Below are 26,430 nucleotides of genomic sequence, written 5' to 3'. Positions count from 1 at the left end.
AGAGCCAGCCTTAGTTTCATAATACTAACCTAGCCAGAGAAAGGTCTTTCTCAATTTAGCCAAAATCTGAGCCTGGAGTTCCACACTCCATCTGGTTGGAAAGATTAAAATCCTTGCTTTCTACTGAAGATTCACTGCAAGAAGGTTCAAAGCAAATCATTCCTAAATCCACCAACGTATTTAAGGCCCCTAACATGCCCCACATTTAAAATCTCTGGGCCATTTCAAGCATAAATTTTAGGGGAAAGAGACTGCCAGTGAAGGTCTAAATTGGTAGAAAAAAAAAGAAATCCTCCCCCCAGGAATATTCTTCTGCTTCAGACTTCCTTCCCCAAAAAATTGTATAATGACAACGATTGGTCACATTAGCTGACTTGCTGTGTAACCTGTTTTAATACATCCACTGAAACGAAACAAAAAATGCCCTGTTTATAACATGAGGCATTATACATTTAGGAAAGCATGAATCTGTTGGCTTTTAAAATGCTGGGTTTTCAAATAATCAAAACTTCTTTTTTTTCCTAGAGCATTTACTAAATATCTCATTTCACCAACATCCTCTTTGCACTTAAATAAACAAGGTATTTTCCATAAAATATAAGAGGAATCATGAAGCAGTCAGAAACAAAGCATCTCAAGTCACAATATAATGATGGAGTTAGCCTAAATTATAGGTTAGTTAGTACACACAGACCTAGGATGACACTACCAAGTTTCTTAGGAAATGTAATATTTATTTATTGTCAGTTATCACTGAGGGAGATAGCAATTATTCATTACTATGTAGAAAATCAAATAGAAATCTTCAAGAACATGTAAGTGAAAGTGTATTTTCTGTTATTCACTAAAATTATTGACAGCATTGACTCAATCTAATCATGTTTTAAGACAAAAACAATTCTTCAACTTGGCATCTATTACAGTACAAAGACCTAAGTCATATACAAAATGGAAAAATCAATATGGCAGCTAGAGGAGAATGGAAACTGCATAGGCCAGGTTTCTCCAGCGCTTAAGGCCCGTCTGATACATGAGATACCTAACACCAACATTCAATAAATTGATCCACTAATGAACTGCAGAAGTCAGTGATCTTCCTCAAATTTCTAGTACACAACCAAGGAAATTTACTCGGTATTTTTTTTATTAATCTGCACAGGATTCAAACAGTTTTTTTTTTCCAGCACCAATATAAGACATGAAAAGATCTGTGAAAAATCTGTGATCATTGAAAAATCTGTAGGCATAAAAACAACTGAATAATTAGGTCTGAGAAAAAAATAGTAAAGGAAAGTTTGTTTTCTGTTTTGTGTATAAGACAATCGTTTGCAAAGAAAAGATGCTGAATTTTGTCTTTTTAAGGAAACACCAAAGGAAACCTTAATAATAAATGTTTGGAGTACCAAAAAAGAGCCGAAGCACAATGTTTAAATTACTGAACTCAAAAAATAAAATAACTTCTTACATACCTTGGATTCTATCCCATAGTAAAAGAAAGATTTACATAGTCAAGCTTCATTTGTTCACATGAGACTTACTCTTAAAAAATGATTTCATCCTATAAATGAGAAGACCTCCCTGCCTTCACAAAAGATTTCCACTTACAGTCATCAGTCGTGAAAATTTTCTGCTTGATAGCATGATGGTTATATGACCGTCTCTCAAAACCCTAAAGAGCCAATCTATTAAAAACATCCAGGAACTGGGTTCTTGTCCAGACTGTTTTCTAGATTAGAATCTCCGCTACAGTGGAATCAGGAGGAATCTGGAAAAAATCTGGGACTTTCAAAAGGGTCATTAAGAAAGCATTAACACCCTAATGTCATATCCACCAGCAAATGTGACTCACTAGCTCCTACCAAACCTACTCCCCACTGTAGTTTTTGAATTATCTTTGTCACTTACATTGCTGTACAAGTGCATCATGTGTTAGAATATACATTCCTAGATATCTTTGTCTGGTCAAAGTAGAGAAATAAGATGTATTCTCAACAGGGCTTCTGAAACTTTATTGTTCTTAAAAATCTTACCAGATGGTATTACTTTAAAAGTTGCCATAAAAAGACATAAAGTATGCCCTCCTGCCAAAAGTATGTATTCTGTTTTTTTTTTTTTTTCCAAATTGGTGAAACCTTGGATTTCTAATAGCATGAGTAAGACACGAGAAATGAAAGATTGAGAATTACCCATCTATCTGTGTTCACTCCCCGTAACCAATACATCTAACTCCCCCAGCACAGGAACTCAGAATATTAGGATACAACTGCCTGAATAAACTGTATATAGAAGCACAAAGTCAGTTTTCAGCCCTGCTATCTGCCACCCCTGCTATTTCGGGATGACTGCAAAACGAATACAAGTGAAGATAATTCACTTTCCCTCACAGAGATGAATAAAATGAATATAAAAACAAACAGACTGGTCTCTGAGAGTCCTGAACAACCGTCTTGCCTTAAATCTACTGAGAAACTTGGGCATAACCCTGTGTAGTCTGGGTACCGTACTTATGTAAATCACAGAGGGTATGGTTTTAATTTGGTTGTGACACCATAAATATTGGCATACTGAACATGTGCTTACTGCCATGAATTTTGAACTCTCTCTCTCCAGGGGCTGCTTCTGTTTTGTCCACATGCCAGAACTAAGGACTACTTGCCCATAATCTCATATGATCAGAGCTGAGAAAATCGACTTTATTTCCAAGAAAAAAATAAATACATCCTTGAATGATTTTTTGAAATAATGACTTTTACAAGATTTTTGCTTTCCTGGGGATAAATCACAGTTGTCAGTCTCAAAAGCCGAAAACAAAAAAAGGAAAAGCAAACTGAAAATAAGCAAGCACATGAGGATAAGTCTCACATTCACTAGAAAGAACAGAAGGAGGAAATACTTCAAAATAAAAATAAGCTAAAGTTTTGAAAACAGACTTTTGATAGTCATGCTTTTCTTAAACTGATTGCAATAAACGCTATCATAAAGTTCCCTGTTTAAAAATAAGTTTCCTGGAAATGATACATTTCTTCTTCTTGTTGAGGAAATAACATTCTAAACAGTCATCATTATAATTTTGCTAATAATGTTCTTTGTACATTCATTTTACTCAGTCTAAGCAGAAAGATTAAGAGTCCTTCCAGTGTGTCCCCTTTTAGTTCCTCAAAATGAAGCCAGACATCAGTTACATCCCTCAGTTGTGAAATAAAGCATATGACCTCTTTAGAGCCTATCAGTGATGACCTGGGAGACCAGATGTCAACGCTACAACAGAACCGGCTGTGTTGGGTCCAAGTGGGCTGTTTTCACTTCACTTAAAAAGATCTACCATCTAAGGAGACACTAAGCTAAAGATTATTTAACATTTTACTTTCTGACACTTGGAAATGATGGAAGAAAAGGCACATACAGAACTAGAATTTAAGGTAGAAAGTGGTAAGTTCTGCAATATCCTGGGAGTTTAGGGCAGGCACACATGTCAGACTAGTGAAACACACAGGCTTTGTAGAGGCAGCAGCAATCGGGCTGGACCTTAAATACACGTAGGCTTTGAACATACAGAGTAAAAGAGGGATGATAGTTACCTGATGGTCACCCTTCCCATCTCCCCACAGGCAGTAACTGGTCCATTAGTCATTATTTGATATCTGGACTATCGCCAATGCCTTTAAACTGGTATCCTTGTCCCTCACTTCTCTGTATTTTACAATCATCCTGATATACTTTTTGTTTTCTTTTTGTGGAAGCAAAAAAAACACAAAAAACAAAAAACAAAAACAAACCAAAACCAAACCTAAATCAGATCATGCAATGAATAGTTACTGATCTGTTACAGATATAAGAATACGAAAATGGGGGGAAAGACAGGCCACTAGCCCTAGAAGCTGGTGCAGAAAGCATGCAGCCTTCTCCCTAGGACCTCGAACATGATGTCTAAACACACTCCTTAGTATATCACAGAGTTCTTCATAATCAATGAGTGATTTTTTCAATCTTCTTTTCCAAAAAACAGAGCTGACTTTTCAAAAGACTTCATTCATGCTTTCTTACAAGTCTATGACTTTTGCTTCGAATCCCCTTACTTTCTAGGGAACCATCCTTCAAGACCCAATTAAGAGAAGGCCTCACCCGAAGCCGTTCACGACCAGGATATGGAACATCTCTGGGCTCCTTCAGCATACTAAGCCTATCCCCTGTCTCTAGTGTAAGAAAAGCCACGTTTGGTTGTCAACATCAGGACTCAAAAACCTGCGTTTTGTTATCTGTTTTCAGGATGTGCCATGGTAACTAGAACACAAGGCATGTGATATTTATTGGAATGAACTGACTTCTGGGTTAAAAGAGTTCCAAGAGCAGAGGCATGGAGTCATCTCTGCGGTGAGCAGAGATCAGCTCTGTGCAATCTTTTCACTGGAAAGATTGAGGTGAGATCACAGCAGACCTTGAGAACACCCAAGCAGGCCCTCATTACTCAACGTTTGGTCCTTGGCCCAGCAACAGCAGCATCTGGAAGCTTGCTACAATGCAAATTCTCTGGCCCCACCAACCACCTACAAAATCAGAATGTGCATTTTAATAAGGTCCCCAGCTCATGTGTACACACGTTCAAGTTTGAGAAGCACAAGGGTATCTGGGTGGCCCAGTCAGTTAAGTGTCTGACTCTTGATTCCAGCTCAGGTCATGATCTCACAGTATGTATATGAGTTTGAATCCCACATCAGGCTCTATGCTGATGGCACAGAGCCTCCTTAGGATTCTGTCTCTCCCTCTATCTCTCAAAATAAATAAACTTAAAAAAAATAAAATTTCCAAAAAAAAAAAAAAAAAAAGATTGAGAAGCACTGAGTAAACACAACAGAACTCTACTACAGGATGATTATCCTGTATCAGCCTCTTTTATATGATCCATCGGGGGGGGAGGGGGGATGGAAAGAGCCTCTTAAGGAAGAATAAGGACATTTATGCAACAGTTTAGGTGACCAGCACCCGACCAGGGGTGATGACAGGGAGAATGCAGAAATTACAAATATCAACATAATTACTTTACTCAAAAATAGAAATGTTTTCATTCATCAGCCTGACGATAAGTCTGTGCGTGTTTAATGGACCGTATTCCACATTTTAAATGTTTGTGAAGGAATCCTATTTAAGCAGAACAGAGACTTCGTTTGAAGTGGCGTTCTCAGATTTGGAATCCTGAAAGCAAGCCCCAGACAAAGGGAGTCCTCGGAACATACGGGTACCTGAATTCTAGAATGGATGGCACTGAGGGGCCAGCAGGATGGGTACAGTTACACCACAGCGATAGTAAGACGTTCATGGGAAATGGCCAGGAGCTACTCCCTGAAGGTGGAATCCCTCAGACACATCAAAACTCCTGCCTCCTCCCCGCCAGCTGCCTTCCCAGACAGAATCCACTCAGCAGCAGACCTGGGTAGGTAGCGAAGACATTTGAAGTTTTAACTGCCAAAGGCCTGGGCAATCTTATTTCTAAATCATAGGGTGTTTACATTTGAAACCACTCTCAAACTCAGCATCTCTTAAGGGTGAGTTGAAAAACCATGTCTTTTTTTTTCTTTAATTTGTTTAATGTTCATTTATTTTTGAGAGAGAGAGAAAGAGAGCAAGGAGAGGAGGAGCGGAGAGAGAGAGAGAGGGAGACACAGAATCTGAAGCAGGCTCCAGGCTCCAAGCTGTCAGCACAGAGCCTGACGCGGGGCTCGAACTCATGAACCTCGAGATCATGACCTGAGCCGAAGTCGGATGCCTAACCTACTGAGCCACACAGGTGCCCATGAAAAACCATGTCTTGTAGAAATATCCATACTGGAACAGGGGAAGATTTTCCCTGTTCAATAAAACTCAGGAACAACAAAAATAAAGTTGCATTTTTGATCAAGACTCAATCAATGGTCATGGTTATTCAACAAACCAGTTCCACATACACGTTGCCAATGGTTATAGGAACATAAAAGATTCCCCATGATCGAAGCACACACAATCCTCAGGACACAGCCTCTCTGGGGAGTGCGGAATACACACACCGAGGTATATTCTTCTCTTGAGCAAACAATAGGTGTACCTTGAACCCACCCCCAACAATTTTCTGCAGTCTTAATAGCTGTTAAAAAAAAAAAAAAAAAAAAAACCTGTGTGGTGCTTGCAACAGATGCTAGAGCTTCCGCAGCAGAGATCCCAGAGGCCTGCAGTGGCTTCCCCCCATCCTTTTACGATTTTTGACCGCACACTTTTAAGGGCATCAGCACCAGAAAGAAAAAGTAAGGGGCATTAAAGTGGCCTTTTGATTTGAATGTCCATGATTGTTTTTCACATCTCGGCAGCTCTGTAACTGGTTAGAAGTCTTGACTCACCCTGGTTTAGCATGGGTCTTTTAAACATACGTTCTTCCACATGTCACGCCCTTCCCCGTAACTATCGTTTTCTACTACATATGATGCTGACTACGGCCACTGCAATCATACATCTCTGCCTACCAGCCCCCCCTCCTTCCTCCATCCCCGTATCCCCAGACTTATCCTCCAGCTGGACTGACCAAGCCAAAACATCTATTTTTGTTATCTCGTCCCTCCTATCATTGATGCCTTCTACTTTACACACCAGGCAGGACAAAAACGTCACCATAAGGATGGAATTTTCTGACACCACCTCCAGGGAAACTTCACTACAATTTCTCCTGCATCACCTCTCACTTTCTCACTTGGTCAAAATTTGCCTCAGGGCTCGCTTCCTCCAAAATTTAGTTCCTTCTTCTCTGCCAGGTATGCTCAATTCTTTCTGCGATAATCTGACACGCTGCCCAGTGCTCTGCGGTCATTTCTCCCATGTTCCTTCAGCAACTGCACAGGCAATTTCCAGCCCAGAAGTCTCATCTCTCGTTACACATACAACCTTTTGGGTCTCCTCGGGGGACTCTCAAACCCATCAAACAAGTCAAATCAACCTGTTTCTTTCCTCTTTCTTTCTCTCCAGAATCCGAAGCAGGTCCAGACTCTGAGCTGCCAGCACAGAGCCCAATGCAGGGATCGAAACCATGAACTGTGAGATCCTTCCTGACCTGAGCCCAAGTTGGGAGCTTAAGCGACTGAGCCACGTGGGCGCCCCTAGTGCTTCTTCTAGTCACTTGGCTGCTGAATCCATTTCTGAGGTCTCAGTCAGAACAAATCCCACTGGACTGACTGCATGGATTTCCCGGACTCCCTTCCTTTTCATATTTCCAGTAGGTTCCCATCACCTAAAATCCACTCCACTGTACCTCCAATCCCACATGCACACAGCCACTCATCTTTCCAGGCACTTTGCTCAAAATAGAAGTCTCCCCTGACAACTCTCCTAAGTGGTTTCTAATGGCTCTGCTGTAAATAAGTTTGCTTTTCCCTCAATCCCCACCCCCAATGCTGCATTTTATTCTGTATTACAGCTGGCTCTATGTCTTATCTCCCCATTGCACTATAAACTACTTGAAGGCAGTGATTAAGTCGAAGTCAGCAGCGCATCTCTCACAACGCCTCACAGTTCCAGGCAGGTAGTGGTGTCACTTTGTGGTATTCACCTCAGTTTGATGCGTATTTATGTAGTACACAACCACACGCGACTCCGTGCTATATAAAAGAGGTGAGTGCACAACTAAGGCAAAAAGATGTGAATTGTTGTTTTTAAGGTTACCCAGAACCCAATTTAAAGACAGAGCTTAGGTTTTCCATAGACTTAAGGCCATCTAGTTCTAAGTTAGAAAGAAAAAAGAAAGGAAGAAGGAAAGAAAGAAAAAAGAAAGAAAGAAAGAAAATGAAAGAAAAGAAAGAACAAAAGAAAGAAAGAAAGAAAAAGAACAAAAGAACGAAAGAAAGAAAAGAACAAAGGAAAAGAACAAAAGAAAGAAAAGAACAAAAGAATGAAAGAAAAGAAAGAACGAAAGAAAGAAAGAAAAGAACAAAAGAAAGAAAGAAAAGAAAGAACAAAAGAAAGAAAAGAACGAAAGAAAGAAAGAACAAAAGAAAGAAAGAAAAGAAGAAAGGAAATAGCAAGTCACAAATTACACAGAAACTATAATATCCACCATTGTCACTTGTTTTTTAAGGCTTATGAACCTGGAGCAGTGATTTCCGCTGCCAAACTTCCAGCAGCAACACTTAAAAGTTGCCAGTATGGTATGATGCCATCAGTGTTTAAAACTTAGAAAGGCTCATTGATTTTTACTGAGGTTTCTTACACAATCTACTTCCTTTAAGGCCAAGTGAGCCAACCCTGATTGAGAGAAGCTGCGGAATGAATAAATGTTATGGTATCAACAGAGAAATGACTTCGTTTCCTTTCCTCACTTCACCTTCCAAATTTATTTCTGGCTTCCACTGCCACTAGGCATCACCACCACAGCACAGCACCACACGTTCTTGTATGCCCGCCCACCCTCCTCCCCGTGTCGGACTGCTCTGGCACAACCCCCGTACCCATCTCAGAGAAGATAAATGAATACCCTAATGGAATGGAATGGCTCTCTAAAGCGAGACAACTTGGGAGAGGCTTTTTTTTTTTTTAATCTATGTCTCAAGGAAGGCAAATGAATGTCACGGTAGGTGGGTTATAATAGCGGTTTTATTACAAGATTGGCAGAGTTACAGTAATTGTAAATCATAACTGTTGTTGGATTTCTACTTTACATAGTCGTAGTTATGAGTCTGCTCTTGTAAGCCAGAACAATTATTTTACAATTAGTTTAGACATGTCTGAGCCCAGGAGGAAAATTTCAATTTCAATCATCTTATTTTCCTTGAACAGAACCCAGTGCTACCAAAAATCAGGTCAATTCAACTGTTCACACGTGGGTTTCTAACCATTTTCCAAAGTTGAACAAACTTGTAAGTGAAAATGCTCAAGATCATGAGTGTGAGTTCAAACTACAGTATAAAACAGCATGTACTACAGGATATGTAAAATAGGATTCCATGCACTAAAGAAAAACAAACAAACAAACAAAAAATAAGCTTGGAACCTTCATTTTCAGAACAGAACATGGTCACGATCCTATAAAACCTAATACACCCCCCTGAATTTGGATTGCAAATCTATCACTTAAAACATCTAGTAAATGACCCAATTTGTTTACATGGCCCTGTACCTTTTTACGGCCTTTCCATAAAGAGGTTATTACATCCATTCCCTTTATTTTGTTTAAGAGTGTTTGAATGAGCCCCAGAACCACAAGCCAGTTAAACAAGCTCTTCTTGGATGGACGTGGTCTCATATAATTCACCACTACCGGGGAAATTTTCAAAACAATGTTTGTAATTTGGAAACACCACACATTCCCATACACCAAAAGTATTTCCCGTGCTTTCCGCAGTTTTAAATGTTCGGCAGATATATTAAATAAGTCCAATTTTTTTTTTTTTTTCAGTTTTCCAAGTAAAAGTGTGGCATTTGCACTTCTTCCAGAAGATTTGCACCTCTGAGTGTTTTGCTCTGGTAGGCTGGTCATTCAGAAATGACTGTAAAGGAAGATTGCAAGGGAAATGTAAAATCCATACACTCTAATTGATTTCCTAGAATGTAAATGTGAGTTCTAAAAGGAAACCATTTTAAAGCAGTTAGTGTAATGGGGTACCCAACTGATGCCTATTAAAGTTATCAGCACAGATTAAAGATAAATTTTATAGCATGAAAGAAAAGCTTTTTTGAAAAAAATCAACATAGAGATCATTTGATTCCTAATTTTACATTCTTATTCTTGCTTATAAACCTCAAGCCTGCTAATATTCACAAGAAAACAGATTAAAATGACTTTTTCAGGGTTTAGCATTCATCATTTAGGTGTCTAGACTGTCAACATCTCTCAATATCTGAGGCAGGTTTTGACCTGGGAAACACCTGCTATTTTTAGACTGTTGATTTTTCTAGAAATAGTAAAATGTTTTGACTGCAGTGACTAATACAAAGTAAAGACAGAGCCGAGCCCATCATATATATCTCCAATATACGTAAAACTGCATGTGAAATTATAAAAACACTAGGAGGTCTGGTCCCTTGTTTTGTAAAGGCAACTCATTTTCATGTAGACCTCCAGAAAGACAATGTACTTCTGTTTATAAATTAAAGTCAGGAACAAAATGCATACTTACAGAGACACTGCTACTTACTGAATAGGAAGCATCCCCCAGTACTTTTTATCACCTACAACATAAACACATTTCCAGTGGAGGAACTCTGCCTCCAGCACATCCCATCTCTGGCTCTGAATGTGCAGATCAATACTTTTCATCCTTAAACTATCCCATTTTTCCTTCTTGTTTTTATAGTGTTTACATATCCAAGAGTCACTACGAGAAATACAGCTGAATCTGATCTGTCCTTTGAGTGGATAATCCGACTGTAAATCACACTCTTGCAAGAAGGAGTCTTTAGTATATATTCCCACAGAGCAATTTGAAAACATTAGAAGCTACTGTGTTTTCCTGTGTTCTTAAACAACGTGCACATCTCAGGCTTACGTCTCAGGCTTCAAGTATGATAAATCAGAAATGATGAACACTGCAGGTCCCCCTTATTTCCAGACCCAGTAAGAGATTTCCAGGAAGGAAGTGAATATTTCATTCTACTCGTTTGTTCACATCTTAATCACATTTTAAGCACATGTTCCTTCTTAGCACACTGATTTTAAATATCGCCTGATGCCACAGAAAAAGAAATTATAATGTTTTAATGACTCCCAATTTGCATTTCTAATCACCTCAGACTATGAATGAGAGTGGCAGTATGGGAAACAAGCTGTGATTTATTCCTTAGTGGAAAAAAAGGATAAGTAATACGACTCCTTAAAAGACAGATGTCCTTATAAATACCCAGCAAAAATAACTGCCAGAAACAACATGAGATAAGTACCACGAAAGTCCAACTTCTGTTGTTAATGGTTCCTGATCTCTGTAGTGACTCAAAAGGCAGGTGCAATGGCCAGCTGGGCATATTTAAGCGCGGAAGCCTATCTCCATCTTGCAAACACTGGAAAGCCCAAAATAGTATCCACTCACAAATGAGGCTTTCCTAGAATGCAAATAGCATAGCTTCAAAAAAATGGCATGGCATCTAGAAAGCACATCCACCAAGAAAACTCATTCTCGTCAAGTCCTTAAGTCCCACAAAATATTTCTAGAACCCATGTATACACAAGAGACCAGAAGGAACCTCACTAGAGAAATGTTGCAGCTTCTCAAGGTAGAGGACACTCACGGGAATTAATTTGCCACAAAACTTGAGAGCCTTTCCCTGAAAAGCGTTAGGGCTGTTTTCTTTGCTTCCTGCAACGTAATAGCTTCATTACACTAATTCGGTGGGCTGGAAGCTGTCTACCTTTTACCACAATCTCCTGATCCCTCACCCAGCCTCATTCCGCATGCCATCCATTTTGTGAATGAAGTATGAAAATAGCTCTTTGTTTACAGAAGGAAGGCAATAGAGAGTAGTGTGGACACAGGCTTACTTTATTTGAGTGTAACGGAGGCTATACAGGCTGCCCTTCTATCCAAGTCTGAACATCCGAACGTTGTCTAATGACTGGGAGAAAGTTCCACCAAGAAGCAGTCAACTACGCACGCCCAAGTAGAACGCTGCTACTCCACTGTCTGCTCAGAAAGTGACAGAAAATAACTAACCCTGAAACAGCGAGACCACCTTTTCTTTTACGTGGTTTGTTCAGTGCAAACTCTGCAGGAAGCACACTGCAAACAGCCTCAGGGCCTTTGAATGCAGCCATCCAGGACACCTTTCCACTTTTTTCTTGCCTCTACTCATATTTACAACACTAGATTCTTCCTGCCTCCCGCACATGATATGCCTTCTCAGGTCTGTATTCTTTCGTGGACGCTATTCCCTCCACCTAGAATGTTTTCCTCTTTTCCTCTCTCAAACCCACTTCAAAATATGTCACGTCCCCTGTGGGAACTTCTCTCCCTGCACTTCTCTTCCAGGCACAATCAATCGCTTCATCCATCAAAGGAGGATTTTTGAAGTGAAATAAAGCGTTCTGTGTTCCCATAGCACGTCGAGCACAGCGCCACAGACTGTGAGACAAAGGAAGGACCGGTCATCCTTCTTGGACAGAGCTCCTCAAGAGCAGAACCGCATCTTCTTCTTTGTGTGTCCAGCACCTAGTGCAGAGCTTCGCCAAGAGCAGATGCTTATGAATACGTGCTGAATAAAAACAATGTTCTAATAAAACGTTAGACCATTTAACTCAGGAAGGAAGAAGCATGTGACTCCGTCCTGGCTTGGAGTCAGACCTAGGTCCAAACATTTACCAGCTCTGAGCCCTTGGCTAAGCTACTTAGCTAGCGAAGCCTTGGTGTTTTTCTCATTCATACCCCACGGGGAGGTTATAAAGATAAGCTGTCTACTGTCTACAGACATTGAGCCCAAGTGTGGCAACTAACAGGCACTCTTCGGGTGTCATTATTAAGCATTACAAAACCAGAGACCCACTGGGAGATCTTTAGACCCATCTACCGACCCACAAAAAACACATCCAAATACTGCGTTCCCTGTGTCTCTCCTGAGAGCTCTCACGGTGGTCTTACCAGGATGCAGTGACCAGTAATAGTACAAATCTATATCCTTGCCTTTACCATCAATGTGCCTCATGCTGTTTGGGGATGTTGGTTTCCCTCAGAAAAAAGAGGCCCTCCATTCTCCATCCCTGCAACAACCTAATACATACCTCATTTGATTGAAAAATGGCTCAACTACTATCTGATAGGGTAAAAGCCCAGTACAAAAAAAAATCATAGTTTGAAAGTAAAAGAATAATAAAGCCTAACACCAAGAAAGCAAAATTAGCGAAGCCGGCCTGGCAAAGATGGTTTGGCTTAGACAGAAGTCAAATATCCAGGGAAGAAACCGTTCAGTCACCAGAGGACGGGCAGTAACTGCTTGAAGATGGCAAAGGAAACCTAATGTGAAGTCAGATAACAGGATCGGCTCAGCTCGATTTAAAATGCATTCTCGTGAAGTCAAAGACGAAACGAGCTAATGCTACTCCCAAAATCACCCTGAGTAACTCGACTTTAACGATAAATGTCGTTAGTATGACGCCTCTTTATCATTTGTAGCTCCTTTTGTTCTCAGATTTGGAAAATTTACAAACAGAATTTTGGTCATTTAATCCTGTTTTTGGCAGGCCATTCAAGTCCGCACCTATGAATTTATTTCCTGATGTTGTTGACATTCAAGAGAAATTTGAACCTTGGCATAGAATATCCTATATATTATAATGTAAATAAAAATGAAGGCCACTCATTAAATTCATTCGAAAGAATAACAGGTTGTGCTTTCTAGAGCTCACTAAACCATGCTTATTTAGTCATTCCCATGGAACTTGTACCAGGGAGACATCCTCCTAAACGAAATGCTCAAAATTATTGTTTAAAGAAAAAAAACCTCCCTGTGGAATCAAGTATTCAAATGTCAACCATCTTCTTCATCATCAATTCATAAACCAAAATACTGAAATAAACATCCATGGATCGGGTACACCTGCTTAAAATAAAGTCTCGACATGTAATAGTAACAATTCTAAACATAGCATTTCAAGTTATTTGCCAAACTGTCAGATTGCTACCCCAACAGAAATACTGTAATAGATATTAGCCAGAGTATCTGTCATATGTAATCAATGTGATCACTTTCACATTGTTTTCCGTAGTGTTCTTATAAGCTGTGTTGCAGGACCACGGGCGTCCCATCTTCCTTCACAACCCACAAAGCATGCAACCCCCTAAAGTAATAAAGAATGGCTTTTACACAATGCATCAGAATGTTAAAATGAGAATCCCATTTGCCTAGTTGGTTCTTTACATAAGCAAAAATATATCACCACATTAGCAGTTTAATACTGTTGCACTCAACAGTGACCTTGATGACGTCATTTCAGCTCTCCAAGTCTCGCTTTACACATAGGTGAGGATAGCCTCTCAGGATCCTTCTAGTCCTAACATTCCACACGCCATATTTATTGCTGGCGTCCATCCCACACAAGTTATCTGTGAGCCACAAGCAGAGGATGGAAAGCACACTGCTTTTTTGAGGCACGTCTAGCCATCTAAAATTTACCATTATTCAGATCCTTGGTCCATATCACACAACACCCCATCTTTGGAAAACACAGAGAGAGGTATGCACACCAATGGCACTTTTAAGAAAGTTACTAGCACCAGTTCTAGGAAACTTACCCACTTGCTTGGTACATGCTCACCAGGTAACATGGTATATTTACCAAGATTATAAAGTAGTACTCTGATTGGCATATCCCATCACAACCAATAAATAAACAAGTTTACCTTCCTATGAAAAATCTAAAACAAAGTACAAGTTCCAAGACCAAAAAGACATCTTCAAAGATGGCCTAATATTATAGCCAACACCACAGTCTTACTCTAATAAGGCAATATATCCAGAACCATGCAACAAATATTTATCGAGCACATACTGTATACAACCCCCTGTTCCAGATGCTAAAGCTCCAAGCTCCTGAAGAGAGCAAGTCAGACAAGGTCCATACCCTCAGGGAACTCGTGTACTCTGGGGGTGGTGGTCGGGGTACGCTGACGACGACTTAACTCATTAATAACAAGAAGAATATCCAAATGTGACAATAAGCACTATGCAGTTAGTTAGCCTTGATGTGATTGTGAGGGCTGGCTAATTCAGATTAAGTGGTCAGGAAAAGACCTCACTGAGAAAGTGATCCATTTAATTCAGTAAGGGGCTACCCACGCACATGCACCTGACCAGAGCTGCCCACAGAAACAAGGACAACCAACGGAGGACTACAATCCCATGCCATCCCATCGTAGGCCACATCCCTATGCCACATCTCACTTCCCAGCCTTGAGGCAGCAAAACAAAAGAAGCTGCAAGAAAGAGGCTTTAAAAAGGCCATCTCCTTTCTTCACTCAAGGTCCTTCACGCCTCAGCTGCCAGGCAGAGGGCAGAAGAGAGAGGTGTTGGAACTCCAATATGACTGAAATTGTGAGTCCTTCACGCCTCTGCTGCCAGGCAGAGGGCAGAAGAGAGAGGTGTTGGAACTCCAATATGACTGAAATTGTGAGTAGCTAAAAGTGTGAAAATGGATAATAATCAATGGGGCAGGCACACCGACCAATCAGGAAGGAGGCCAGCGGGGTGGAAATAGTACCCTAGAATTCCCGAACTATTAAACACTAACCTTGTCGTTCCTGATTCACAGATGGTCAGTTTGTCCTAAAAGAGGAGCACTGGCTCCTTCCCAGCCCGTTAGGAATATTTCAAGATTTTAACAATCTGTGGGGCGGTGCTGGTGCATCCCAAATAAAAATCAACCACCAGAGGTGTCCTTAGGAAATGAAATAAGAGAGATTCACACACACACACACACACACACACACACACACACACCCCACAGTTGGCAGAGTTGGTAGAGAAAAATATCACAGACAGACTGTTTCATATATGAGTCACACAGAGATAATACAGCATTGCATAGAGATACTCTGGCTACGTGTGGTACTTCCAAATAAAACCAGAAACATCAAAACTAGACCTAGTAAATAAAGGGACTTTTATGACTTCTACCACTTGAGCTAACACCGATAGAAACCCATGAGGAAAATTTTCGCAATTCTGGAAACATTTTTTTATGGGGGTGGGGGAGTATGGACATGATGAATGCACTGATCCAATTACTATTTATTTAACACTCATCACATTATGATTAGAATTCTATTTCTACAACATATGTGCACGTTTGTACATACAGCAGAATTTTGGAAGCATAAAGGCTGAAAAAACATGAAGTGGAAAAGAATATAAAGACGATCTGTAAAAAAATAAGTGTCAGGAAGGCCGAAATAAGAATGGACAAAGCTAAGATTTTGGTGTCCAAGATGGAGCTCTCTAAAACGCCACCACTGGGGAATATTTAGGGTCAGATCCTGGTGTCTATTCACAACTATGTAAAGCCTACTACGGACTTGGTCACCTTTTAGAGGTAAATATAAAATATATCACATTAAGTGTAAAAGGTAACAGTTGGTAGGAGGGAAACGTTACCCAAAAAATAGAATGGGCCTTTTTTGGTCATCTATTGTGAAAAACAATGTTCATCATTACATAATGACACTTTACTTCTTCAACTTCCTCAACAATCTCAAACAGAGCAGAGAACAAGGAGGAAGTTCTTTAAAAAAAAAAAGCCTCTAAACAACAAAAATAAATGTCACAAAGGTCATGCACTACAACTTATAGACTAACTCACAGGAAGTCCCTTTAGCACTCAGTCAGACACTATTTACTCTTAGACACCATTCTAGGGATGGTGATCATCTATTTTCAGTAAAACTGAGCTTTGAAGGGTACCCTTAAAAGGGTAGGGGGAATGGACACAACCAACTTTGTTAGATACAGATACATGGCAGGAAGAGGAGGAGCAAGTTGGCATTAAAAAAGAGACAGAGACAGAGACAGAGAGAAGCCACAAGCATAAGATACATGTACTCAGACAGGCATCACTAGATAACCACCTGTCTGCAGAGTAAATGGCCCCACAGGCCACAAAAGTTCTTGTGGAAAAGAGCACATACAATAAATGATTTTCACAGGGATAACCCTAATAGAGGCATATTCCAAATCTATACTCAAAATGGTTAAAGGAAATGAGAACAATAAGCACATTTCAGGTCTATGGATGAATTAAAATCACTTACCAATGACACAAAGTGGGTGAGGCCTTACTCCATCAACAACTTTGTGATTGCCGTCTATTTGGGCTACATGCTATAGACAAAGTAAGCTTTGGTTCTTTCGTTTTTTGATGTATATGATCCCTTCTGCTACAACTCAGGAGAACCAGCCCAGAACTTGTCAATTTCAGAGTAGGTATTCTCTTCTAAGTGAGTGCACACAGATATTAGTAATTTTTCCTGTGGTCATTCAAGAAGTATAGGCCAGGAACCCTATACAAGTCAGTGTTCTTATCTTTTATGTCCTTTACGTTACATCTGGAGACCCTTGGTTTATATGTGAGACTTCACAGTTAGAAGTCAGGTTCAAGATGAAGGACACAAAGGTAACTCATAATATTGGAGGATAAAACTATTCTCACAGCAAAGTGGCAAGAATTGCAAATAGCGTTAAGTCAAAAGCCAGGTAAGTCATAATAACAGGGTAAATGACACCGATCCCTCAAAACAAATTTTGAAGCACCTGCATATGATTCACTCTAAATCCAAATATCTAGCATTGGCTACAGCAATCAATTTCCATTTATTTACAACACCTCTTGGGACACTAAGTCAATACTGAAATGACACAGTCCTGGGGATCTGATTGTGTCAACATTTGAGACTTTAGAATACTGAAGAAAAGATAGTATCATTGGGGAAAGGTCTTTGAAAGCAAGAATGAGTTCCTATAGTCATAATAAATAGATCGATTTGCACACTGGGCACTTAGAAGACCTTTCACAAAATGATGCAATGTACACAATGTACCAATGACATTTCTATGTGGCATCTCCAGAAGGGTCTGTACTTCCAGAACTGGGCAATCATCAAAATTGAGAATAGCAAGAGGGCAATCAAAAATCAATCATAAATCACTATTAGGGCAAAAAATACCAACATAAGGGAATTGAAAATTGGAATACCCCCCCCCCCATAAAAAAAGGAAGAAGAAGAAGAAGAAGAAGAAGAAGAAGAAGAAGAAGAAGAAGAAAAAGAAGAAGAAGAAAGAAGACGTTCCAGCAAATGTGTTCACATTCCAGGTGGAGCTTCTTTGGCACCTACCTGTTATCCTCAAATCTTGGAACCTCGAAGCATAAAATCAACCTGAGCATGTGCAGGAAAATAGCTCTATATTGCCCCCTAGTGCTGGATAGTCCCACTTCTTCTCAGGCTGAAAACTACAAGGTGAGTAGTTCCCTTACCTCTAGTTACTTCCTGCTGCCAACCCTCCCAGGAGCTAAACATAGCCCAATCCTCTACCCACAGATTAGGAAACAGCCAGGCTATTTTTAGCATCATGCAACTTAGGAATGGAAATGGCCCAGCCTCTGATGGCAACAGAATGTGTGTGGCCTGCCTGGCTTAATGAACTCACCTCTCCTGAGAGTGTGAACCTACTCAGTAAAGTGGCCAATGACCACAGGAGAGGTCTGGGGCCCATTACAAAGAGGTGATGGTAGGCGGATCACAAGAAAGAATGACAATCAGAGGCACAAGTAGCAAAGGGAATCAGGAAGATGACAGATGCCAGGCTTGATAAAAACAGAAGCAGAAGGAGAAATGATAATGGCACAGGAACAATAAAAAAATAGAAGACAGAAGCCAGGAATATTGTGCACTGTCATTTTAGAGAAGCTTGTCTAGTAAGAAACAATATTTTGAATTGGACATTTATTTTACATGAAAAAGAACAAAGGTTGGTCTGATCTGTTTCCTGCCAGGGTACAGCTGGTGCTGGGGCTCCTTTGATCACTTTCCCCCAGTCCTCTGCAGCTCCTGTGATTAGAGATAGATCCCTAGGCTGCCCTTTGATCAGCAGTTCAAGCAGCCTGCAGGTGCCATGAGCCATCACATTAGCAAGTTGTAAGAAGCAACTACATTAATAGTGACTGATAAATGTGATAATGTATATTTACTGCACATACAGCAAATACCAAACAATGTCTACAAAAATCCCAGGAATTCTTATTTAATCTATCTCTGTACTCTAAAACTTTCCGTGCTTTCTTAAAGATGAACACTTTCAGAGAGTTTAAATTCAAAGTTGAAGTTTTAAAACACCCCAATACATAAAGAAAAAGTTGCTGTGACTTAAAAACAGAGCACACACCATTCTGATTTTCTAGGTATGCTGCTTGTGTTCCTTTCGCCTGGTTAATAAAGTGACAGCATCCTTGCATTCTGAATAGATGGCATCCAAAGCAGTAAAAACATGCACATTTCTTTTCAAGTAAAGAGCCACCACTTGTAAACAGGGTATTTAATATTCTAATTTTAGACAGCCTACATTAACATTGTGGTTTCATGGGCAGTATAAAATTTCTATTTACAAAGTATTCTCAAAAATGACTTCATAATGGTAGATCAAGAGAAAAAGAGTTTAGAAATTGAATGATGTAAATCATATGGGGTTCAGAGGCTAAGCAAATTACACACCCTGACGCTGCCCTGGCTTTATGAAAGGAGCCTTTCTCCAGCTCTGTGCAATCCCAGCCCAAGGGAACTTGCATCTGAGAGTTTTCTAAACATTTCAGGTACACTTGAAAGCTGAAAGTAATTCTCATTTCCTATGCAGGATTAAGTCGTTTCCAGCACACACAAAATAGCAGTCATTCACCAACACATATAAAAACACACACCAGAAAGGTAAGGACTTCAGAGTACAAAGGCACATTTAAAAAAAAAAAAAAAAAGAGCGCAAGAGAAATACATATTTAACTCTCCCCCAAAACGTCCACACGGCCTCTTGACCTGTGTATTTCCTATCTACGTACTGATTAACTGATGCCTTTCCACTTTGAGTGCTTCAATTAATGCAGCTGATAGATTTCCTCAAACATCCCCCTCCCCATGAAAAAGAAAAGCTGAGAAAAGTCAAACATGCCAAGACTCATTCATTTTGGACTCATTTTTAGAGGCAGTTCTTGAACTTATAACTCTGGCAATGAAAGGTTCTGCAATGTGCGTTTGAACTGACGTTCACAATCGCTCCCAGAATGTCCTCTCTAACTGAGCCAGCAGTGGCACTCACGTTGCCCTGTTACAGCTTTGTGGCAGCTCCCGAAGCTGCAAACTGCACGTAACCTCCTCAAGCCCATGCCAATGAACGCAGCGCGTGTTTGCATGGAGAGACGATAATACCCTCGCAGGCTGGTGTACATCACACACTAACGCACAATGCCAACGTAACACATACAGCGAGAAACAAGAAGGGGGAGAAGGGGGGGAAAGACTCACCGTTCTGTTCCTTGTTGCTGGAGTACTGGAATTTACTACTCAGGTTGGACTCAGCCTGAGTCCCGTGTCTCTGGCCGGCCAGGGCAGATGTCAGCAGGAGAAGCCCGAAGAGGAGCATTTGGCTGACTGGGGCGAGAACTCACTCACGGCGGGCACTTTGGAAGCAGCTACTCCTGAGTCTCTTTCACCACCGCCAGGGGAAGGCTGCACTGGGGTGGAAGCGCCGAGCCTGCTCTGGCAGCAAGGAATCGCAGGGTAGTTTCCACATAATCCCATCCAAAACTTTTTCCTAGAGTCCTCTTCTGTGTCTCCAGTTTTTGAAAAGGATCAAAGCAAAACCTGGACCTGAACCAGTTTCCCAAGGTTTAAACAAATCCTGAGCTGTGCCGAAGTGGTGGGGGTGGGGGTGAAGGCGAGGGAGGAAAGAGGGGGTGGGGACGCGGGGGAGCCGGGGGAGCGGCGAGAAGTCACCAGCAAGTTGCTGGGAGCACCTGTCAGTTCGGGGGACAGGACAGAGGCGAAAACTCAAGGGTCGAGCGAAGCCAGCCCGAAGCCAAGTCGGCGGCGAGCAGTTTCTGATCAATAACAAAGCTGCCAATAGATGGGCTCTCCGGGCGCCCCTCTCCCCCGCCCCACCCCCACCCCCGAAGGGGGAGGGGGAAGAAACAAGGCTAGGGCGCCGCGGCGGGTCCCCGGGGCCGCGGAGCCGGAGCGAGGCCGGGGGGCTCCGGGCCGAGGCCGCCCCGGGCGCCGGCGGAGGGAGGCCGCTGGGCTCCCGCTCCCCAGCCCGGCGCGCAGCCTGCGCCCGGTCCCGACCGCCGCAGCAGCACGGATCCCGGCACCTGGCTGGAGTTTTCCGCGACCAAAGTTCACCTTGTTTGGGTGCTTCCCCCGCTCCTCGAAGCCAAGGGAAATTCGGCAGCTCGGGGTCACCACGGGGCTCCAGTCGTACCCGGTCCCCTCCCCCCACGCCTCGGGCTCCGCGCAAACCTCGGGGCTCCGCGCGGCGTCTCGGCACCGGGGAGAGAGAGAAGGCCGGCGGCCCAAGGCTCCGGCTTGTCCCCTCCCCTTCTCTACCTTCCCCCAGCCGGCGGCAGTCGGGAGGAGGGGGCCGTGGGCAGAGCCCGGGCGGAGCGCGCGGCTGGCGAGCGGGGGAGGCTGAGCCGCTCTCCCGCGGGCGGCCGCAGGGGCGGGCGAGGGTCGGCGCCTCCGGGAGGGGCAGCCCCGGGCCGCGTCCGCTCGCGCCGACTCGGGCCGCCAACTGGCGGTCCAACAGGTGCTGGCACAGACAGGGGGTGCTGCGGGGCTCGCTGCAGACAGGACCTAAACGGCCCCGGCGAGGAATGCAGCCGGAGCGGCCCCTGGTTTCCTTCCCCCGGGACACCCCTAGCCCCAAATAAAGAGCAAGATGGGTGGCGAAGGGTACTGCAGACGCAAAACTGAGTGCAGAAGAACTTCCTGCAACTCTCCCTCGTCCCCCGCCCCCCGTGGTCGTGACTCGTCATTAATTTCCGAGGGGATCCCCGTAACCAAAGGCTTGGCCAGAGTTTCTGGACCGGAGGAAGAAGGGAAATTAGATTTCAAAGATTTCCCTTCAGTTGCCAGCTCTCTGAAGCGAGATGGAGAGAAGAAAAGTAAAGACAAACAGCCAGCACATTAACAGCAACATTCATTCATTTCGCAAACACTGTTATTTGTTGACCGTCTACTGTGTCAGGCACTGTTCTAGGAGCTGGGGCGGCGGTCGTGAAAACACAAGAAAGTTTCTGTTCTCCAGAAGCTTGCATACTAGTTGAACTTCATTAAATTAATATCAAGAGAGTCCCGTGGCAAGCAAATCATCACAAATGGCACCCTGCCTCTTGTGAAATTAAGTCCATGCAAACAATTTGGCCAGGTATGGTGTTCCACGGGGGGCTGGAAGAAAGGATATAGCCTTAAGGTATATGCTGAAATATGCGTGGAGTCTCAAATGGCTGTTTTTCAGGAGACCCTTTCTGGCCTTGCAAGGCCATCTACTGAGGGTGGAGGAGATCTGCCCTTTAAAAGGATCCAGGGATGCTTGAGAAAGGCACGTTCACCTATAGGACCAAACCAGGAGCTGACCTTCCTCAGTCATGCTGAAAAGGCCAAGCCCTCTCCCTGTATTTGGACACCCACTGGGACCCACCAACTTGACCTCTCTACAATATCCTGGTCCTCTTTTTTTTTTGCTTCTTAAAATTCAAATAAGCTCAATTCCTCTTTACTCACCTATCCCATTCATTCATTCATTCATTCATTCATTCATTCTTATTTCTTTACCACTTCTGTCTTCACAGTACAAGATATCAAGGCAAATATACAAGGCCCGTTCTCTGACTTTAAAGAATTTACAGGTTAGCAGACACAAGGCTTGTTACTTTATGCACTTCAGCATCTCCCCAACATGACAGTGAATTTATATTTGCATGATAAATATGTTCCAAAACTACTTTGTAGATTTGGGGGGGAGGGGTGTTCCCAATTTTAATAGCATAATGAGACTTGTTATATAAAAGACATGCTTTATGAGTGTGTTTTCATCTATTTGTAATAAAACTAATTACTAATTTGTAATTAAGCCTTCTAACTTTGTAAGTTAATTTTCTAATCAGGATTTTTCTAAATGAGGCTGTTAAATGTCCCTATAGTTGACATTTCTTGACCACCCACATAGAGTGTGTGTGTGTGTGTGTGTGTGTGTGTGTGTGTGTGTGTGTCTGCAGATTTAATCCATTTGCTCTCATGAGATTATAAGGGTGATGACTACTCTTTATTTTGTATCATTTCATATTGGCTAGAACAGTGCCTGGCTCAGGGGGATAATAAATAAACACTCTTGACTGACTGACAGTTTTCTTTATTGGAGTCACTTACATTCTCCCTGGAATTTCAGCATGAAGGTTGTATTTGAAAAGTTACAGATGATCTAGAATAATACTCTACCTCTGCGTTTCACCTCATCCATATTCTACAGATTGATTTGACAATCACCTTATAAATAAAGCCAGCCAGGTGCTCCTGCATGACCCCTAGACAAAATCACGTTCACATCAACTGGTTTCCTTTCAATGTACTTGCATTGTTGTTCCTTGTACTGCCCTTGCCCTTGGCATAGTTGATTCTTTTAACACTTTATCCTCTGCCTGTCTTCCTGCTCCATTTTGCTTATAAACCTTTCCTAGAAAAGTGGGGCCCTTGCATTGAAAGTCAATTTTATGTAATCCAGAGTCTGCACAATTACTGAACAATATATTTTGAATGAATATGGCTTTGTTTTGGCCTAAGGCATTTTCCTTGAGGAAAGGCATCTGTTCCGCCAACCAAGAGAAAATAATTGCAAACATTCTTTGTGGTTTTCATGTTTTCTTAAACCTTAGGAAGGAGTGCCCATTCAGGCTGAATGCATGAACACTGTTACCTACAAATTCCTATTGAAGAACGTGGTAGAATGTACTTGGTTATTAACAATAGTAATTTGGGGGAGGGAGAATGGGTGTCACTATTATTTTTTTTTTAAGTGAAATAAGATCTAAAGCAAATTACTCATGTAGCTAGTCATGTGACACCCAGGAGGGCAAGAACCATAGGGATATATTTTTGCCTCAGAAAATTAAATATTACAGGTTTTCTTGCTCTGTCTTCTTCTGATTTGATCCAAACACACACACACACACACACACACACACACACACACACACACGCACATAGGTATATATACAAAATTATTTTACAATTTTTCCCAGAACTCTAACTTTTCAGCATTTTAGTGGCAGATAATTGAGCGTGAGTTTCTGAAGTTTGGAAATTTCTGATCTACCTAAATGCCCACTGTGTTTCCAGAATGACAAGCAACACTTACATCTGCATTTAAATGAGGCCTGGGGCTGGAGGTATTATTAGTAAGGAAGTAAATGCCCATAGATCATAGCAGAAATAAAGATTGTCATATGATGTTTTTTTTTTTCCTTTTTGAGAGAGAGAGAGAGTGCAGCAGAAGGGGAAAGGGGCAGAGAGAGAGAGAGAGAATCTTAAAAGCAGGCTCTATGCTCAGCACAAAGCCCGATGCAAGGCTTGATCCCATAACCCTGGGATTATGATCTGAGCCAAAATCAAGAGTTGGACGCTCAACTGCCTGAGCCACCCAGGTGCTCCAAGAGTGTTCTAGAAAAAAATATATAGTAGTCCCTCCTAGAGTCACCCTTTTCTCTATTTTCTCCAACTACCCCCATCTTGAGAAATGCATGACTTTGCTGTAGATATCTAGGATATATTAATACTCTGTTTTTCTAACCTAAAAATTGTAAAACACACTATTGATTAAATTTGACTTTTAGATCAATCACCCTTTACCTGCCTGTGTAACAACTGTTAATCTGAGAAAGACCTGCTCACTGTGGCAAATGGTAGAGGGTTGAGCTAAGGCCCTGCACTTGTTGATTTTTACTTTTCTGGGGAAGGGAGTTGGGAGGTAGGAAGTTAGAAGTATGTGGCCAAGGAAACGGGTGACAAGAACTGGCCTTTGGGTGACCCTCTGTGGCTTTTCCCATTGAAGTAAAGCTGCAGTTTCCTTTTTGAAATCATGGTTGAGTACGCAAAGATATTTTTCAAAATCTCAGAAGTGCTTGTCTGACACAGAATTCGGAGGGAGTACGTAGCCAGAAACAGCCCCAAAGAAAGGAGAGGCCTGGTGACCTTTGAACCACCACAACAGAAGATCATTTTACCAAGAGATGGGACACCAGGGACTTAGTCTGGCTTTACCACTACCAGACGGTACAACCTCGATCTAGAAATCCTCTCTTTCCCTTTTCTTTACATAAGAAATTTACACCAGATTCTGTCTCAATCCTCTTACTGTTCTAGAATTCTCTGATTCTCTGAGCTATTAGAGATAATGATAGCAAAACTTTTTTTTTTTTTTTTAACTTAATTGTGCTTCTGTGGTAATACATGGCTAAAACAATGGTTTCTTAGCCTCAACTCCAAAGGTGTCTTGGTGGCTGGCAAGAGATGATGAAAGGGGTTCTTCTCCCTAAACTTGGCCAATCAAGGTAGACCTCTTTCATCTGTTATGAGTAGAGTTTGGAAAGACAGGTTCTACTGATAAACAAAAAGAGGAGTAAAAAAGAGTTTGGAAATCAATGACTAATGCAAGTATCAGGAATTTTATTGATTTCAAGAAACCTAAATAAATTATGTATAGGTATCCGCGTTTCAATTTTTAATATTTGCTTGGTATGATGAAACAATATGAAAAGAGGCAGAATGTGGTTTCAAAGTAAAGAAGAATAGTGATAGCACATGAGTGAGTTGTAAATAATAAGGAAAAAATATTGGTATTAGCCAAGAACAGATGGCCGATCTCCTACTGTTCTGTAGAGTCAGTGAGAATGTGAAACAATCCTGAGAGCAAGGGGCATCCCCTAAACATGTGGGCAGCAAACCTAACACTGTGTTTGGTCATATCCTCCACTCAATAAGATGTCATTCTTCTCTCCCTGGAATCATGTATAGGATATGAAGGCTGCTGTCCGCATTGTGACAAATCATAGGAAAGAGGTCATGGCCCAGTTACAGATCCTCCTTTCTCAGATAGCGACCCTCTTATTTCAAAGGTCATGGGAGAAGAACCCTTTCACTTTGTGATCATTGTTTCACATAGAGACCTTTCCTTGGCTAACAGCCTTGACAGAGGAGGTGGATAGACTCAGTACACTACTTAACGAACATTTTAGAAATATCATTGCTTCTAAAGCTCAAGATGGTTCAAAAGATTTTCTTACTCGTTTCTCAGTATTACTATTTGCTCTTTGTGATCTTTACAGTAAGAAAGATACTTGTCCTCTTATATCCTAAAACCTTGCAACATGTTAAGGCATCATTTTATATTCCCAAATTTTGTTTTATCAGCACATTTTGCTTTGACATTTTCCTCATCTTCCTGGACCACCTTGTCTCCTTTCTCTTCGTCTGAATCTTCTGTCACCTGTCCTCCATGGAGGATAAAAAAAAAAAAAAAAAAAAAAAAAAAAAAAAAAAAAAACAGGTTTCCCTCTCACAGGCAGCTCAAAAGATTTATAGTTCAAAAAAGCCAACCAAGAAAATAAAAATGAGGAAAGAATTCTTCAGATTCAAATTTACTTTTTGAAGCACCTATCATGTCCCAGGAACTGTTTGACACCTTCAGATACATTTTCTCATTCAATCTGCCCACCAATCCTTCCAGGATGATCACAGCTTTGCCATTTTACTGTAAAGAAACTCAAGCTCTGAGGATGATGAGTTTTCCCAGGGTGACACTATCAATGACAGTTACAGTCACCATTTGATTCAGGTCTTCCCCTTTCTACTCCAGGGCTTTTCACCCACTTAGGCCCTGGCCTGGGGGCGAAAACATTCTTATTGAAGCTATCTT

The 26,430-nt window shown here is 41.6% G+C and overlaps 1 protein-coding gene across 1 annotated transcript in view; it reads right to left on the bottom strand.

Annotated features, from left to right (window-relative positions):
- The window catches only part of PDGFC (platelet derived growth factor C), a 205,917-nt gene extending 185,645 nt beyond the window's left edge, over positions 1–20,272 (bottom strand). Inside the window, exon 1 of the mRNA XM_045464701.1 lies at positions 19,992–20,272. Coding sequence (XP_045320657.1) covers positions 19,992–20,109 — 118 coding nt within the window. The 5' untranslated portion in view covers positions 20,110–20,272. The remainder of the gene's footprint in view (positions 1–19,991) is intronic.
- Between the last annotated feature and the right edge of the window lie 6,158 nt (positions 20,273–26,430).

The sequence above is a fragment of the Leopardus geoffroyi genome, chromosome B1 (assembly GCF_018350155.1).
Source record: "Leopardus geoffroyi isolate Oge1 chromosome B1, O.geoffroyi_Oge1_pat1.0, whole genome shotgun sequence".
NCBI lineage: Eukaryota > Metazoa > Chordata > Mammalia > Carnivora > Felidae > Leopardus > Leopardus geoffroyi.
Note: the sequence above shows the minus strand (reverse complement) of the source record. Positions and strands in the feature narration are given on the sequence as shown.